Source organism: Takifugu flavidus, chromosome 16 (assembly GCF_003711565.1).
Source record: "Takifugu flavidus isolate HTHZ2018 chromosome 16, ASM371156v2, whole genome shotgun sequence".
Classification (NCBI taxonomy): domain Eukaryota; kingdom Metazoa; phylum Chordata; class Actinopteri; order Tetraodontiformes; family Tetraodontidae; genus Takifugu; species Takifugu flavidus.
This window is the reverse complement of record NC_079535.1, coordinates 6,306,391-6,321,697: the sequence shown is the minus strand read 5'-3', so window position 1 is coordinate 6,321,697 and position 15,307 is coordinate 6,306,391. Positions and strand designations below refer to the sequence as shown.

The window sequence follows — 15,307 nt, the reverse complement described above, 5'->3', positions numbered from 1 at the left end:
CAATGGCTTCTGAAGAAGAAAGCGTGTGCGTGTGTATGCTGGGCATAAAACTAACTGCCAAAATGGTATAGGTCATGTGATAACCAGCATGGATCTGTGTTTATTGAAACTTTCTCCAATCCGGATCTTTGTGGGACTTTGACCTTTGCTCTTCCAAGGATCAAGGCCAAGGGGCTTGACAGCCTACGATGTTACGCAACATTGTGTTATAAGTGGCAGGGTACATTCTGAACTATGGGGGTAATTCACATTATGTGGGGGAATCAGCTGTTTGGCAGGGGTCTGCGCTCCGGGAGCTTTCTGTATAGTTATTTTAGGTGAAACAAATACTAACATGCACTTTAATACTACGTGTCTCAATGGCAAGAAAAGCACCATAGTTTGGGTTATGCATCCTCTCCAAAACCGCTCTGGCCATGAACTCATCTCTCGCTCTGGCTGTAATTTCATGTCTGCCTCTATATTTCACACTCAAGCATACACACCTCCTGTGTTTCTCAAGCACGTGCACCCCCCCCCCCCCCCCAGTCACCCAAACCACCTCATTTCTGCAGCCCTCCCTCCTCTCCAACTCTCACTCTGTGCGTAATTCAATCATCCCAAGGAGATGGATATCCATCCCCCAGGAGCGCTTATGCTCTCCATTTCCTAAAGCGCTTGATCAGATTAATTGATTGTCCCCCTCCCTGCCTTTGTGCCCCTTCTGCCGACTCAGTCTGAGGACGGCGGCGGAGGGAGGGGTGCGGAAATCAGGTTTGCATTGATATTTTTATAAAATGGCTTTTCCTTCTGCCCCCAGACAGACCCTGTAAAAGGACAAATGGGAGTAGATAAAACACATGATCTGGGAGACTGGGGAGGGCGTGGCATCGCCCTGCAGAAGCAGACAGCAGGAATTTACAAAAAGGACAACAACCCGAAGCCCACAGGAGAGGCAGCACAGAACCGGAGCTCCAGGGACGAGACAAAGCATATAGGTGATCAATGGAATTACATAAACAAGGATGTTTAGGAGGCAGACAGTACACGTGTGCGTGCATGTATCCCTAACGTGTTTGGCTGCTGGCCTGAGCGCAGCAGAGGGTAAAGATGGGAGAGTCAAAGGGAGGCCCGCAGGGAATGCAGGAAGACCTGGACTCATCCATTATAAGTGAGAGCCAAGCAGCTGCCATGTCTCCTGATTACTGGTTCCCTCTGGATCCCTCTCTCGCTCCATCTCTCTATCTTTTTCTTCCTCTCCCTCTTGTAGATTATGGTACGGTTGCAGGCCTTTGGCTTCAACGTTATGGCAGGGGCCAAATACAAACACGCCCACACACCTTCGTGCACACAGATGCACCGTTCGAGGCACGCACGCGAGCACACAATAACACGCAGACGGGGATTGGAACCAGCCCATCTCTTATCTGTCTGCTGCACATGTTCTCCACACGTGTAAAGATTTTACCTGAGCGCAACGCTAAAGCCGAAGCTTTTACTTCGGGAGAGCTAAATTACCTCTCAGATGCAACCTTTTCCTTTTCAACATGACCTTGACCTGCATCCGCGCCTGCACGGAAACGCTGCAGAGCATCACTGAACCGTACAGACGCAACGCGGCGGTTTTGGTGGGAAACACATTCCTCTAAGTGTCCTCATCCTTCACTGCGAATTAATGGAGTAAAATGTTTTGATGCCGAACAAAACTCCAGCACTTTTCACGCTGTCAGGAAAGTCTTGCCCGATTTAGTTTTAATGAGGAGCGGCGTCTATCAGAGAAACTGAATTTAAATCACTTATTCAAATGTGCAACGTTCAATTTCAATGACTGCATTGTTCAACCAAATGTCAATTAAATCATTAGAGGAAATTATAAGAGCTCATAATTCATATTCATATTCAGATTTCACATTTCGAATTCAGATGTTTAACTTGGGTCGTGCATCCACTTAGGAAGAAAGAAGAGTCAGATGTGAATCAGTATTTATTTTAGAACAGTCAGCGACTGGCTCAGCACGATGGCTCAACATAACCTGGCAACTTTACACAGTTGCCAATAAAAAGAAATCTGAAAGTGTTGCTTATGGTGATGCGTCAGAGCAGGTTGCTGCTCACAGTGGGGCGTCGTCTCTTTCATCTGCAGAACAAAACACTTTGCAATCATTTGCACAGTGACTGCTCAGAGTTTCTTTAAAAGTCCTGTTTCAAATGCAACAGTTCTGTCATTTAATCAAGGCCGTTTAGGCTCTTTCTGTATCCACTGTTTGCTGTCTGATGACAGTTTTACAGAAGGGAGGCGAAGCCCTGTCTCAAATAAACATACACTTGAATAGAGACTCACAGCTACAGTATAGCACAAACGTACACACACTCGCACACACACACTTTCACTTTATGCTTGAGCTCTCAGCCAACAACCCAACCGACACATAAGTTATTTTTCTTTCCAGAAGCCTCTCCAGATTTGTATTTGCTGAGCTCTCAGACTGGGATTGATCCTGGGTTACTGTCTTGAACCTGTGCCCCAGGGCAGCTCTGTGCAAACACACAGCAGCTCTTCTCCTTTTACTCCACTCAAAACTACACCCTGTTACACTGCGTCTCTAAAGACACATGCAGGGAGTGACGACTGCCTCCACACTGGCTAACGCTCTAAACAAACCCAACAAGACTGAAGAATCCAGAAGAGTTGTAATAAATCTGAACAATAAACATTTATGAATAAATTATTCATAGACAGAGAGAGAGAGAGAGAACATTTGCAGTATTGTCACCTGCAGACAAATAACTCTTGAGAGACGCCAACTGGTTTTCCTTCTGTCTTTGAAGTGAAGAAAGGGGGAGGAAAGGGTATAATTTGTTTCATTCATTTATCATTGCTTACGCTGAATAAATGACATTATGAGTGCTTGCAAGGCGGTGGAGAAGTTACAGGATAGCTGGCAGCACAGTGGGGACAAGAAGCAGGAAACATGCTGATTGGAAGGCTGCATCCATCCTGCACCCGCAGTTAGAGTCAGAAGCAGTGGTGTGTGGAAGCCTGACTGCTACAACACACATATAGCACAATCACAATTACGGTTGCTCCTTGTGCTGCAACTGCCCCCAGTTCTTACGGAGTATTTGATTGATGGATGCAATGGTCGGTGCTGTGAGACAACTGGAGTTGGAAAGGAGCCTGGGGTGTGCTAATCTGCACTGCCTCCTACAGGATGACAGCCCACACTGGCCCGCTCCTTCAGGGAGAGACTGACACCGCCCTGCCCCTGCCAAGCTGATAATGATCAGGGTCATTTGTTTGCACCTAAGGTCTTTGGATTCACAAAGATTTAATAGAAATCAAGGACATCTCAAAGATTTCTTTTTTTTTTTTTTTAAATGCAGGGTGTAGTTATATATTACGCTAGAGGACTATTGACCAGGTGATTTTATTTACAACCCAAAGAATGAAACACTAGGAGATACACAAGTGACATGATGCCTAGAAACAGGCAAGGACTGATGGGAGAACACAGCCTTTACACAGCAAAGAGACATGGACACAATGGGACACAGGCGGGACAACAGGTGGAATCGGTAAGGACGATGGGAGGAGGCAAAGGTGGATCCCGATACAGGCTACGGTTCTTTCATGATCAAAGGAAACCCCTGAGATTAAACTAATCTCTGGCTATGTTGCTGCCAGATTTCCATTAAAATGCTCAGATTTCACTTTTCAACAGCATCCTTTGTATCCTAAGTCTGAGTATATTGCACTTATTTGCATCTACCTGAATCCAAAATAAATATGTATATTTTTTAATAATAAGGTTGAGGGTAATCCACCTGTGACTAAGGCTGCTGAGTGGAAAGCCAGCACCTGTAACTGTGACAACTGGGATGGAGAGTGTAATTAAAACAAAATCATTAGACTCCAGGGAATTTTGCCATTAATGGTTGTCTCATGGTGCTCAGATGCAGTGCTATCATTCCATCACATTACCTAATGGCGTGTGAAGAGCACGATCAGCAAACAGCAGCACACCTACCTTCCAAGCGATTTGCTGCCCCTTGGTGTCATGCAACAGAGCAACCGGGAGCTCCCGGCGTTCATAGGACTTGCGGAAGCTGGTTGGTCCGGAAGGCCGCTCGCGGTATGCCCCTGCAGCCGGGGGGCCCACCACCTGTTCGGACAAGAAAGGAAAACAACTCTGAGGAGAGGTGATGAACACGAGCCAAAATCCACATGAAGCTTGTTTTCTGAAATCAGGACTGATTTTGTTTTCTCAAAAACTCTTCCGCTGTTTTTTTTTTTAATTTTAATTTTAATTTTTTAATCAAGGGTGACGTGTGTGTCTGCTCCTCGGTGTTTCTAGGGAAGGACAAAAGCACAGACAGTGTGCACTTGTGTGTGTGCATGTCGGTCCTGCAGCCAGCGGCGCTGCCGGAGGCATTGTTAGGATCATCTTTTGTCTGCCTCCATATTAGACATGCTATTACTGGGCCACCAAAAGCCAATGGGACTTCTAGCACATCAGCCCCAGTGTGAGCCACCACTGCTAGTACTGTTACTGTGGTAGCTATTACACAGATTCATGAAAGAAAATTAGGCCAAAAACATTTTGGAGAATGACTAAAAGCCTCACCGAGTTGGGATGCATGAGGGAATTGGAGGTATCTGATTGAAAAGATTAGCATGTTGTAGTGGACAAATGGCAGGCTGTCGGTTTCCCTGTCTGGTCCCCTGCGCGTATCTGACGCCATCTGTGTTGCGTTACCGCACGACTGGCAGATGTGTTGCTGTCATTAATTCTCAGATTACCGCCCGCTGAAAGAAGAATTTAGCCGCGGCGGCCCGGGGAAATGCGCGGGTGAAAGTGGGATGCATTATCTTTCGCGCGGCTGTTGCGAGACTTCAAAAGATGTCTGCGGTGCTTGTGTGGCTCTGTTCCCTCGACAATACACGGCGGTGGCTCGGCTTTTTTAAGTTGCATCATTCGCTACTGTTGCCTATTTGTTGCATAATTCAAAAACAAACAAGAAAAGAATGCAAGAATACTGGAATCACAGATGATGTTGCTTCAACTGTCAAAGAGTGATGGAACATGGAGGAAAAGCTAGAGGAGAGAGTCCTCAGCTGTAAGCCATTTCAGCATAGCAACTTCAAATGGATCCATCTAATGCATTTGTTCAACATACCAGGAAATAAGGGAGGGAACTGTGTAATATTGGATTAATTGGGTTTGTAATCTTCCCAAAGAAAGAATTATGTGTGACTAATAATGCATAAAAAGACAATAAGAGGCATCGTTTTTGGACTAGAGAAGTCTGAAAATAATCATGCACCTGCTACTGCCAGTCCTCTGCTTTAACACGGAAATAGAATAACTGTTCCTTTATTTATTTAGAACCTGCGACACCACCAAATGCTCCTTTGCATTCCCTCTCTTTGCTCATTCCCATCACAGCAGGAAATGTTTTGCAGCTACAGGAAGATGTAAAGCTCGCCAGACTCCTGCTACCCCAGCCTGCAGCAGTGACAAAGCCAAAATATCCAGGTAACTACGAGGCCGGTCGAGCCGCGCTGCACAAGGAGGTTAAAAATAGCCCGACTGGGAAGAAGGAGGGAGAGAATGGACGCAGGCTGCACTGACTGGCTGAGAAGCTTTTGTGCTGGGGAACGATGATGCTGCAGTCACTCCTGCAGACCGTCTTCATGCCTGAGATGCTGCGAGGTTCATAGATTTTCCCTGTTTTCCTTCCAATTATCATCGCTGCCGGGAGAACTCGGCGGAGCGCGTGGACAAAGGAAACGCGTGCACAATGGTGTCATTTCAGCAAACAGTGGAACGCAGTTTTCCACGTGAAAATCTAAGAGCTGTAGCGGGAAGAGAATAACAAATGTTACCTTCAGACACGTCTGATGTGCCTTTCATGGTGTTCCGGTTGAAAGCTTGTGTATTCTCCAATCGCTAATCTACAACAATCTAGCTCGGTAGCATTATTTGTGTTTTTTACAACACTGGCATAAACACAAAAGGACAATGGCAAAGCTGAGAAAAGGAAGCTATATAAGGAGACGCCTCTATGGAGGCCATAAAGTGAGTCTCTGTGAGGCGACAGGCTGCAGAACAGAGGTGGAGGTGGTGTGAGGCAATAAAGAAAGGACGTGTCTGCTTTGTGTGTCCCTGGTGCACACATCAGGGAGTCATAACAAGGCAATACTGGTCAGATGAGCTCCGGGGTGTCATTTCTCTCCTTCGACTTCACTCTGCCTCTAGATCCGTTTGCTCCGTAATGCCGTTGTCCACTCCAACTAGCCCCGCCATAAACCCAGCTGCAAGAACCGCAGACACAATAACACGTGGAAATGCGCCCATTCCGGTGCACATACATACATGCTGAGCTCCCCATTGGCAATCCCTGCCAGGTTTGGCCTTGGTAAAAACGTCACGGCGAGGAACACAGACGCTCACTCTATTGTTATTGGCGTCCCACTTCCAAGCGTTCTGGTTTGACTTTGTCCAAAGGTGGCAGCAAAATGGATACGGAAACACTGAAGTGAGACTGAGGTGAGACAAAGATAAAGGCTGAATGTCTCAGTAATGGCCGCTTTACTGCATCACAGGCGTAAGGACGAATGTGCCTCCTAGCTTCTAATATTTGCATTTCTGTCAATTAAAAGGTTGGTAAAATACAACTTTTGCACTTCCTGAGGGAGGAAGCAAGATGGCAGGGGAGTCAGAGAGGACAGAATAGACAGGCTGAGGGTCTCTTGATAAAGTCAGCATGCACAACAAGCAACAGAATTAGCTTTTTATGCACAGACCAGTTTGTAACCGTATTGCTTTTTGCTGCCGCTGTGCACAGGAGCAGGAGAGGCAGCAAGATTACAGAGGTCTGTTTTATTCCCAGGCTGCATTAACCTCGGTGAAAAAGACACCAGTAAAATAAAGGCTGCGTTCAAGCTCCAAGGGAATCTCTGCAACGGTCAAATTGCTCCGACAGGCTATTTTTGCTTACTCATTGCCTCTGCAGGGCAAAACACTCACTGATAGGAGGCTGATATCTTTCAGATGAATATATCTGCAATATTTGTGCAGCACCTCATTAATTTCTTATGAGCAAACAGCAAGAGGTGCAATCAGTCTGTGGGGGAGTTTCATTATGTGTAGAAATTAGCCCTGTTCTGATAAACAAGGTTGGATGAGAACAAATGAGCAAAAAAAACTCACAAACAGGGAAAAATCCCAGCCTGACGGAAGGTAACGGAGACAGACACAGTGTCACAGGCTTCGGCACGAACCGCAGTCTGCGCACGTGGGCACGAGTGCACGAGTGCAGAGATGTTTGCAACAAAAAAACCACCACCTACAGACAGAGACGACGCCACACACTTCAAGGGCGAACCATGCGCTTATTGAAACGAGCACATGCGGGGACGATTTGAAAAGCGACTGCATTAAAATCTGACACGCCGACGAGCGCAACACCGTGTGGTTGAAGCCCAACTCTGGGAGTCGCGTAAGGAAGTAGCAAACGGAGACAGGGCCAGGGACGGGCGGAGAGTGAGATGTCTGGAGTGTTTTCCATCCTCTGCATGCGGCACACTTATCACACTGGCAGCAGGGCAGCCTGATGCTCACAGATCCCAATTGGCTGATTCATATCTAGTCCTGAGCGCCTGAATGCCGGGGGCAGCATATTTCAGGTTTTACTGCTCGTCAAGTCAACAGAAAGCCATCAACTTTCAACTTTGAGATTTACCACGATGGCTCTGGGTTACACTGATTTAAAAGGTTAATTTCATCCATGAAGTGCCAGTTTGCTCTAAGCCTAATTGCTGTGAGCAACTTTGAAACCTTCATGCTCTTGTTTTTTGTTTGTTTTCTAGAAAACCAGAGCTTTTTATAGCTCCAGATGAGCTTTTAGAGGTGCACTGGTACAGACCGTGTAGACAAACCGGGACCGATGGGTCGGGAGGTGAAAGTGTTGGCGACTGCACATTTAAGTGTGAAATTATTGCGGGCACCTTGATTTGGCAGCATCGAGCCCACGGGGGGACTGAGCAGGAGACAGACACACCCAGAGCAGCGGGGGGGCATCGATTTCACCACAAACCTGCGGCCCATCACAATGATGGGAGACAAGAGAGCAGGTCAGCCACACACACACACACACACACACACACACACACATACAGGAAAAGGTGTGTGAGATAACCAAACTAAACATAGCAGGAGATACTGGTCCCAGCTCTGATATGGGAACACTGTTTAACACCAGTGAATATTATCTAGGTGCAGGCATGTGTGGGGAAAAGGAACCCCAGTCCCTCTCTCTTATCACACCCTGTGACTTGCTATTCTGCCCAATCAGCTGGTAATGCTATCAGTTAAAAATTAAGTTGGGGGGGGTTGTTTACAGGGACTCAGAGCAGAGACCAACCAACTGGCAGAGTCTGTGAATTTGACCTTTACCTGATTTATACTAAGTAAAATCTGAAGGCCGCATTTTTCTTTTCTTTCTTTCTTTCTTCTTTCTTTCTTTCTTTCTTTCATTATTGACCAGAGTAATTCAAACATCTTCAAACGAGCCCTCGTTTATCTAAGAGAATCTTCCCACTTTCACCTCTTTTAGTATTCTCACATAAAACCTCTCCTTCCACAATTCCCCATGAATTCAATTTAAATATTTTTGAGAAGCCTGTCTCAGCAGAATGCTGTCAACCTAATGTGATGATGGCCCTTAGACTCCTCATTAAATCGCTCAGCATCAGAGCATTAACTAAAGTGCTAAATTAAAGCTTGGGTAGGCCAACAAACGAGAGACGACCTTGAGAACTGCCTATCTGTATCCATCAAAGGTCTTGATGACCTTGGTCTCCTAACATCAGCACGGCCAACCCTCCAAACAGAATCAGCGTGGCTCTCTAGCACCAAACAGACGGTTGCCAGATATAAAGTTGAATATCCAGAAATGAAAGGGAGATGACGGCCTTCAGAGGACGGACAATGCCATCACAGACCAGACGTGAGCTTTGAATGCAAGAGCAAAAGGTTAGATTGCTTTTCGTCTCTCTGACTCTTTGTTCTCCTCCTGTCTTGGTGGGGGGGGCTCAGATCATAGAACCAGGAGGGAGGCAGACAGAAGCAGCGAGAGGTTGATGGGCGGGTTGACTCATGAACAGGCTGCCTGTTTTCTTTTCCCACACAACCACGTGTTGGTCAAACAGCCCGCTGCAGAATTTGCCCTCCGCTCTTTGAGGTTTAATGATCAAATGTCTCTGCCTCCTCTCGCCTGCTGCAGGACGGTCACAGCCTCCAGCCGCCTGCGACTTGGCGACATTGATGGGAAGATAACACAACAGAATTCCGAAAGGAAGTTCCAGACTTTAACATTGTAAAAGGTAAAGCAGTTACGTTTGAAGAACATGGTCCTGAAACATGTTTGAACGTGTCTTTTTTAATTGAATTGTTTTGTAGAAGCTCAAACAGGAACATTTGGAGGCGGGCACGCCCATAAAACCAGAACTACTTGTTGTGAAACGCCTCCAGAAAGCAGGAAAATCAAAATGCCTTCACATGTGTAACATTAAAATAATCCTTTTACCAGCTCTCCGTTAAAACATCTGTTAATCATGCAGCATCAGCTGACAGCCAGCGCATTATGCAAATTGGTTTTATAGTCATTCCTAATCATTAACAGCAAAAGTGGCATGTAATAGATTAATTAAATGACGCCTTTAATGTGTCTGAACTGAAGTGGGTGTCAGTCCAGCCAATATTCCGGTATCCCTGATTCTGAAGCCAGGACAGGAGTTGCGAGTCTGGCCGTCCTCTGCAGCGGCTATCACATGACATGGGGGCTAATTAACTTCCGCGCAGAAAATAGAACCTTCCAAGAGGAGCAATAAACATTCCCCATTAAAAGCCACCTAATTATAATTCAGGCTAGGAGCCCTTGAAGGAGACCACAACAACAATAGAGGGTAGTATACAGTAATTGTCAAGCCAGCTCAGAGGAGGTCACACGTAATCATCTGAGCACTTCCTCTAAGGCTGCCGCCACGCGACGCCGCTGAAATATGTCTCCATATCTCCCGGAAAAAAATCCAGCGGGTGTTTTCCTCCGCCGCAAAGGTCACAGACGTTTCGGCAGCGGCGCACTTCGCATAGCGCGCCGCCAGCTACAGCCAAATCTATCTGCCGGTGTGAGGAGGCACCGAGCAAGTCTCTCTGCCAAACGTGTACACACAATCACACGTGCCCTGTTGTGGCGAGATCAAAGCTGGGGAAGGATTTCACGGACATCCAAGCAAAATATTAAAGATGTGTTTCTATGTAGGTCAGCTGTTGGTGTACGGCCTTTAAAGTAAAGAGCCAGGCAGCCAGAATCAACAAAGTTCCTCAGAAGATGTCCGAGTCAGCCTGTGCTTCATCCACTCGGGGCCTTTAGGCTGCGTGGTGGATCCATAGTACTGGAAACCTCGGCGAGTCTCCGGAGACCGCTGCCAATTGAACCTGTTTTACTGGGACTCGGTTCCACCTTGAATTACACAGCTGCTTACCAGGATGGGCTACAGGCTTCTGGTGTTGGTGGGACCAGCGTGCGCTGCAGAGGGAACTGGAAGGCGGGTTGATTTAGCGCCCACAGAGGTTTATTTTCTTCATTTCCACAAAGAATTCCAAGGCTGAGGCAGAAAGGCTGAGTTATTATACAGCACGGCTTAGGAAACTCACTCTGGGTAGGTGAGCTTCACACTCGACACGCACTCAACGCCCCAGACGGCCTCATGCACAATTTATGTATCATGCAGGGAACATTATGAGGTCCTCTGTCAGGTAAATTTGTTCGGCAGCGATGTTTGGAGTGATTTTCACTGCCAGGGAAAATATCAAATAGACTGATTCATCTCCATAACACTTTAAAGTATTGGTCAACAACGGCCTGCAATGCACAGAACTGCCAGTGGGTTTATTTCAACGCCAGCCTTTTTATCTTTCTAGTGTTCTTTGGGGTTTTTCCTGCACTGCACTTTAGAATAGCCGGAAAAGAGAGGTTTTCACAGCCTAATGAACACGCATCAAGACTGCTGGAAAAACATGTGATAACTCTCCAGCAAATTGAATTCAAGACGTCATATTAAGCAGGCTTGCGTTTGCAATTAAAAGTGAGATTGTGTCTAATGAGGTTGTACTCATATGTAGACTCATTTAAGGCCTAATCAAGGATCAATTCTGCGCCGTCTATTGTTTAATTTGATCAGATGGCTTCATTTGTTAGATTAGCATCTGCTCGGATGCAAAACACACCTGACAACAAAGTGACACGGAGGGAATACGAAAATCCAATAAATCCAACACATCCGTTTGCTTTTCCTGCTCTTTATTTGCTACTGATTGTTCTATCGGTGATGTATTTCTGCCTGGTCAAATACGGAGCGCGCAGCAGATAAAAGCAGCAGAGAGTATAATGGTGCTCCGCGGGGAGGAGTGGAACTAGATGTGGGCTTCTCCGCCTGTCCCTGTGGGTGAGGAAAGGTGTTGTCAGGTTGTGCCGAGGACCGCGGCGGTAAACGGATCTCTCCTGTCCTCCAGTCCGGGGCAGGAAACAGGACTGTTAACACCACAATGCATGCTGGGAAATGCTGCAGTTTCTCTGATAAATGGCAACACAGTCAACAAACATTTATGAAATTCCAATTTTGCCACATTTACGGGTTTGTGGAGCTGAAACCAACTCTAACCCAAGTATTCCTTCACTGTGACGTTGACATTTCTGTACATTTTCCCATCATAACCCTTTACGATGATACTCTGGGTGCAGAGCACATTTTTTGTTTTTCAATTTAATGTTTGGGAATTAATTCTTAGGGGGCGGTAAATGTGGTTTAAGTCGCAGGGGGCTGTGCAATTGATTCGATATATACGACTGCTAATACTTGAGAGCGTAATAACGCTATGCTTCAAGTCCCCGTACCCTTTCCAGGCTTGAAATGGCCTTGTCGTTACCTACAAATCACAGCGCTCAGCAAAGCTGCCCTCACTGGCGTGATATGTCAGTGACCACGGGGGGGTGGGTCGGGGGGGGGACGGAAGGTAACAGACACGAGCAAGCCTGTGAAAAATGTAATGGTTTTTGTTAAAGATTTAGCCAGCGCTGTGGCGGCGGTGGAGCATCATTCATGGATCAGATGCTTCGGATCCTCTGGGGAGAGGGTGAATATTAAAGGGCTTTGCAGGAGCCTTCCTTTTCGAAGGCTCTTGACAGGAGATTTGTTTATGACCTTCAGCAAAGGAGGAGGAATACATGATGGTTCTTTTTTTGAGTCGCAAGACAATCCCTGCCACGGGGGTGGGGGGGGGACCCGCACACAGTTTCAGGTTTACAAATTTACTGTTGTCATCAGAGCTGTGCAGCCGCCTCTATTCATCATACAGGCCCGTTTATTTGTGGGCTGGGATGTAATAAGGCCGTCTTAGCTCAGATAACAAGAAAAGAACCCATCAAAGCAGCCAAAAAATGGACAGGCAACACTTGAGAAGCAGAGAAGACGTAAGAGTCTGACTGCAGACGTTTCAGTCCATCCAAAAGAGAATTGCTGACTGTGAAGGCACAAGCCTCCTGTCACACCATATCCCCCTAAACATGGCATTTTCTTTACTATATCTGACATATAGGATATATACCCTCTGAGCTGGCTGTAACACCAGCCATGATCTGTTTATATGCATCTGGGGCACAAATACACACAAGTACAGACAACAGCAAAGAGTTGTGTTGCTGTTGTGTTGCACATATGGTAGTGTTTAAAAGTGACACGCAAGAGAAACACAGCTGATTTAAACGTTCTGGGAGAGAAACACTCACCACCGAGTTCTTCATGGCGGCCTTCACGGTGAAGCCGCTCGCCGTCAGCATCGTCTTCCTCTTCAGCATGTCGACAAGTTTGAACTGTTTTAAAAAGCCGTCAATAATGTCCCCTTTCTGGAGAGCGTGACGCACTTGCTTCTACGGTGGAAGCTTGAGTTTCATCGCCGTGGAGACGCGTGTTTCCCCGTTGCCAAGGTGATGCCATGACGCTGCTGAAAACGGCGAAGAGTGTCGTGATTGGTATCGGCGTATAACTGGGGTCTTGAACTAGAATTAAGAAAAAGTAATGTAGAAAAAAAATGTTTTTTTTTAAAAAAAAAAAGAATTAAATGCTCATCTATTATATGCCTTTCCAAAGGTTTCCATGCCTTATTGTGTCTATCATTTTAAATTTGTGAGCATAAAATCTTACCATCAGGGCAAAAGGATGATCATAAAGGGAGAATAGATTCTAACACTTGATAGTATCACATAAAACCAAAAATCTTGTTTTGTTTGCCGCTAGTTCAACAATCAAGAATCAACAAAAAAAAATGATGTTTTAATGGTTAATTAAACATGAAAATGAAAAATGTACATACCCACTGTAGTGAGTTAGCACCCCGAGTTTGATTGAGGTGACTGTTGCAAATGGTTGCATCTACACTGATTGCTAATGTTGGTAATTGTGCAGCCACCAGACTTGGATAACTAATACGCACCAAGCACCCTTTTATGCGCGCACAGCTCCAGATCCATCAGACAGAGGATCGGTTGCACCCTCAGCTCATCTTTATACTCCTGCAGCAGACCCCTGTTCAGACGGAAATACTTAATGATGCTCAATTTCAGGGAGTCCAAGGATTTCGCAGTCAATAAGCCGGTCGGAGTCTGGCTCCAGCTTTGAATCACTCCAATTTAGGCATGCGACGTTGTTGATTTTCCAATCTTTTACCCCCTCTCTTTTTTCTTGAGTGAACTGGTGTAACTGTTATTAATCCTCACTGCAGAGGCAATTTCTCTAAAAGCCCCCATTTGTTTTTTATGGCTCCTTTGAGAGAGGCAGGTATCGCAGCCTTGCAGGGAGACTGTAAACAACGTATATGTAGGGAAGTTATGTCCCTGTCAGCATCCAATGCTGCTCCCTCCCTCTCTCTGCTTCCTCTGAGAGGATTTTAAAAAAGGAAAGGGGTGTTTGCAGAGAGCAGACTGAACAAACTGGAGTGTCAGCAGGAATTCCACGATTGTTCAAACGGCCCTGCGCTATCTGTGACGGCGCAGTGTGGAAGGATGGAGGCCCGTCCTTGTGATTCGTGGAAGCTAAAATTGCCAAGCTAACGTGGGGAACATGAAATAAATCTTTCAAGCCCTGCTGTTCTGCTGACTCCTCCGTGATTATACTATGGGTGTGAATATCTGGGTCCATCAGGCTGCCTTCAAGGACACGTGTGAAAATTAATTTGCAGAGTGAAGATTAATTAGCATTTTCTGACACCAATGATAAACTGTCGATGAGCAACCGGTTTGGTCCAAAAGGGACAAAAAAACATGGAGTGGGTAAAATAAACAGCTTCAAAATGGCAACATAGTAATACAAGAGGCCCTCATGGATTTCTGTCGCATTTTTTCACCTCTGAATTGTGTCTTCTTCGGGTTAGTGTCACTCTTTCATCAGCAGCTCATTTGTTGGGCCACCTTCGGGGTTGTGTGACCTCTGTCTACACTGAGGGAAAATAACAATTACCATTAGAGCACAAACTGGGAGCGAAGACCCAGAGGGGACCGGCAGAAGAACAACAGCAGAGGGAAAAGACGGCAGCTACCTTTCTGGACACTATCCCCAATTATTATGAAACCAGAGGAATGGCCATTAGATGGGAAGGAGAGCTGTCAGTGGGTTGGTGGGTTTTGCCGGGTTGTGAACGTGGCAACACTGTAGGGTACAAAATCCATGGCGACCCATGTAGATTGCAATCAAGGTGGCTACACAGGCAGCCTATAGGAAAGGCATTAATAGATAAAAATAACTCCATCTTGGCCCTGTTATAACTTCCATTCATTGTTTTATGCTAATGCTACGTAAATTCTCTTTTGTAGAGCGATTTGAGAAAACATGTGGGAACACCATCTGGTGCTCCTCAGATGAGATCATAACACGGCAGGTACTGGAGGATAATCCGAGGAAACGTCCCCAGATGCCATGTGTAAGTGTTGTTCGGTTAGCCAAATTTGAAATCCATCGGCGGAGACGTTCAGTCACTGAAGGATCAGAAATTTACTCCGACAAGCGTCAATATTTGTGCACATCTTGCTGTGCTAAAGGTGGATGGATAAAATGTTCCCTCCAACAGAAGCAGTCAGGAAACCAGGAGACTTTCACAGTTTTCAAACTGCACCCCTGTGGAAATCAGTGAATCTCGGAGCATTTTACAATGACAGTCGATAAAATGCACGGCTGTTTTGCATTCCAGTGTATTGTAACCATTGTTGCTGA

The 15,307-nt window shown here is 46.1% G+C and overlaps 1 protein-coding gene across 5 annotated transcripts in view; it reads right to left on the bottom strand.

Moving 5' to 3' along the window:
- pacrg (PARK2 co-regulated) overlaps window positions 1-15,307 on the bottom strand; it is a 94,244-nt gene that overhangs the window by 64,648 nt on the left and 14,289 nt on the right. Inside the window, exons 1-2 of one of the 5 annotated variants that reach the window (XM_057011728.1) lie at window positions 12,832-13,076; window positions 4,008-4,142 (exon numbers count right to left, since the gene is read on the bottom strand). In XM_057011728.1, coding sequence (XP_056867708.1) covers window positions 4,008-4,142; window positions 12,832-12,900 — 204 coding nt within the window. In that variant the 5' untranslated portion in view covers window positions 12,901-13,076. Of the gene's footprint in view, window positions 1-4,007; window positions 4,143-12,831; window positions 13,102-15,307 lie in introns of those variants that run through there. The other 4 variants (XM_057011731.1, XM_057011732.1, XM_057011730.1 and 1 more) reach the window with 4 other exon arrangements.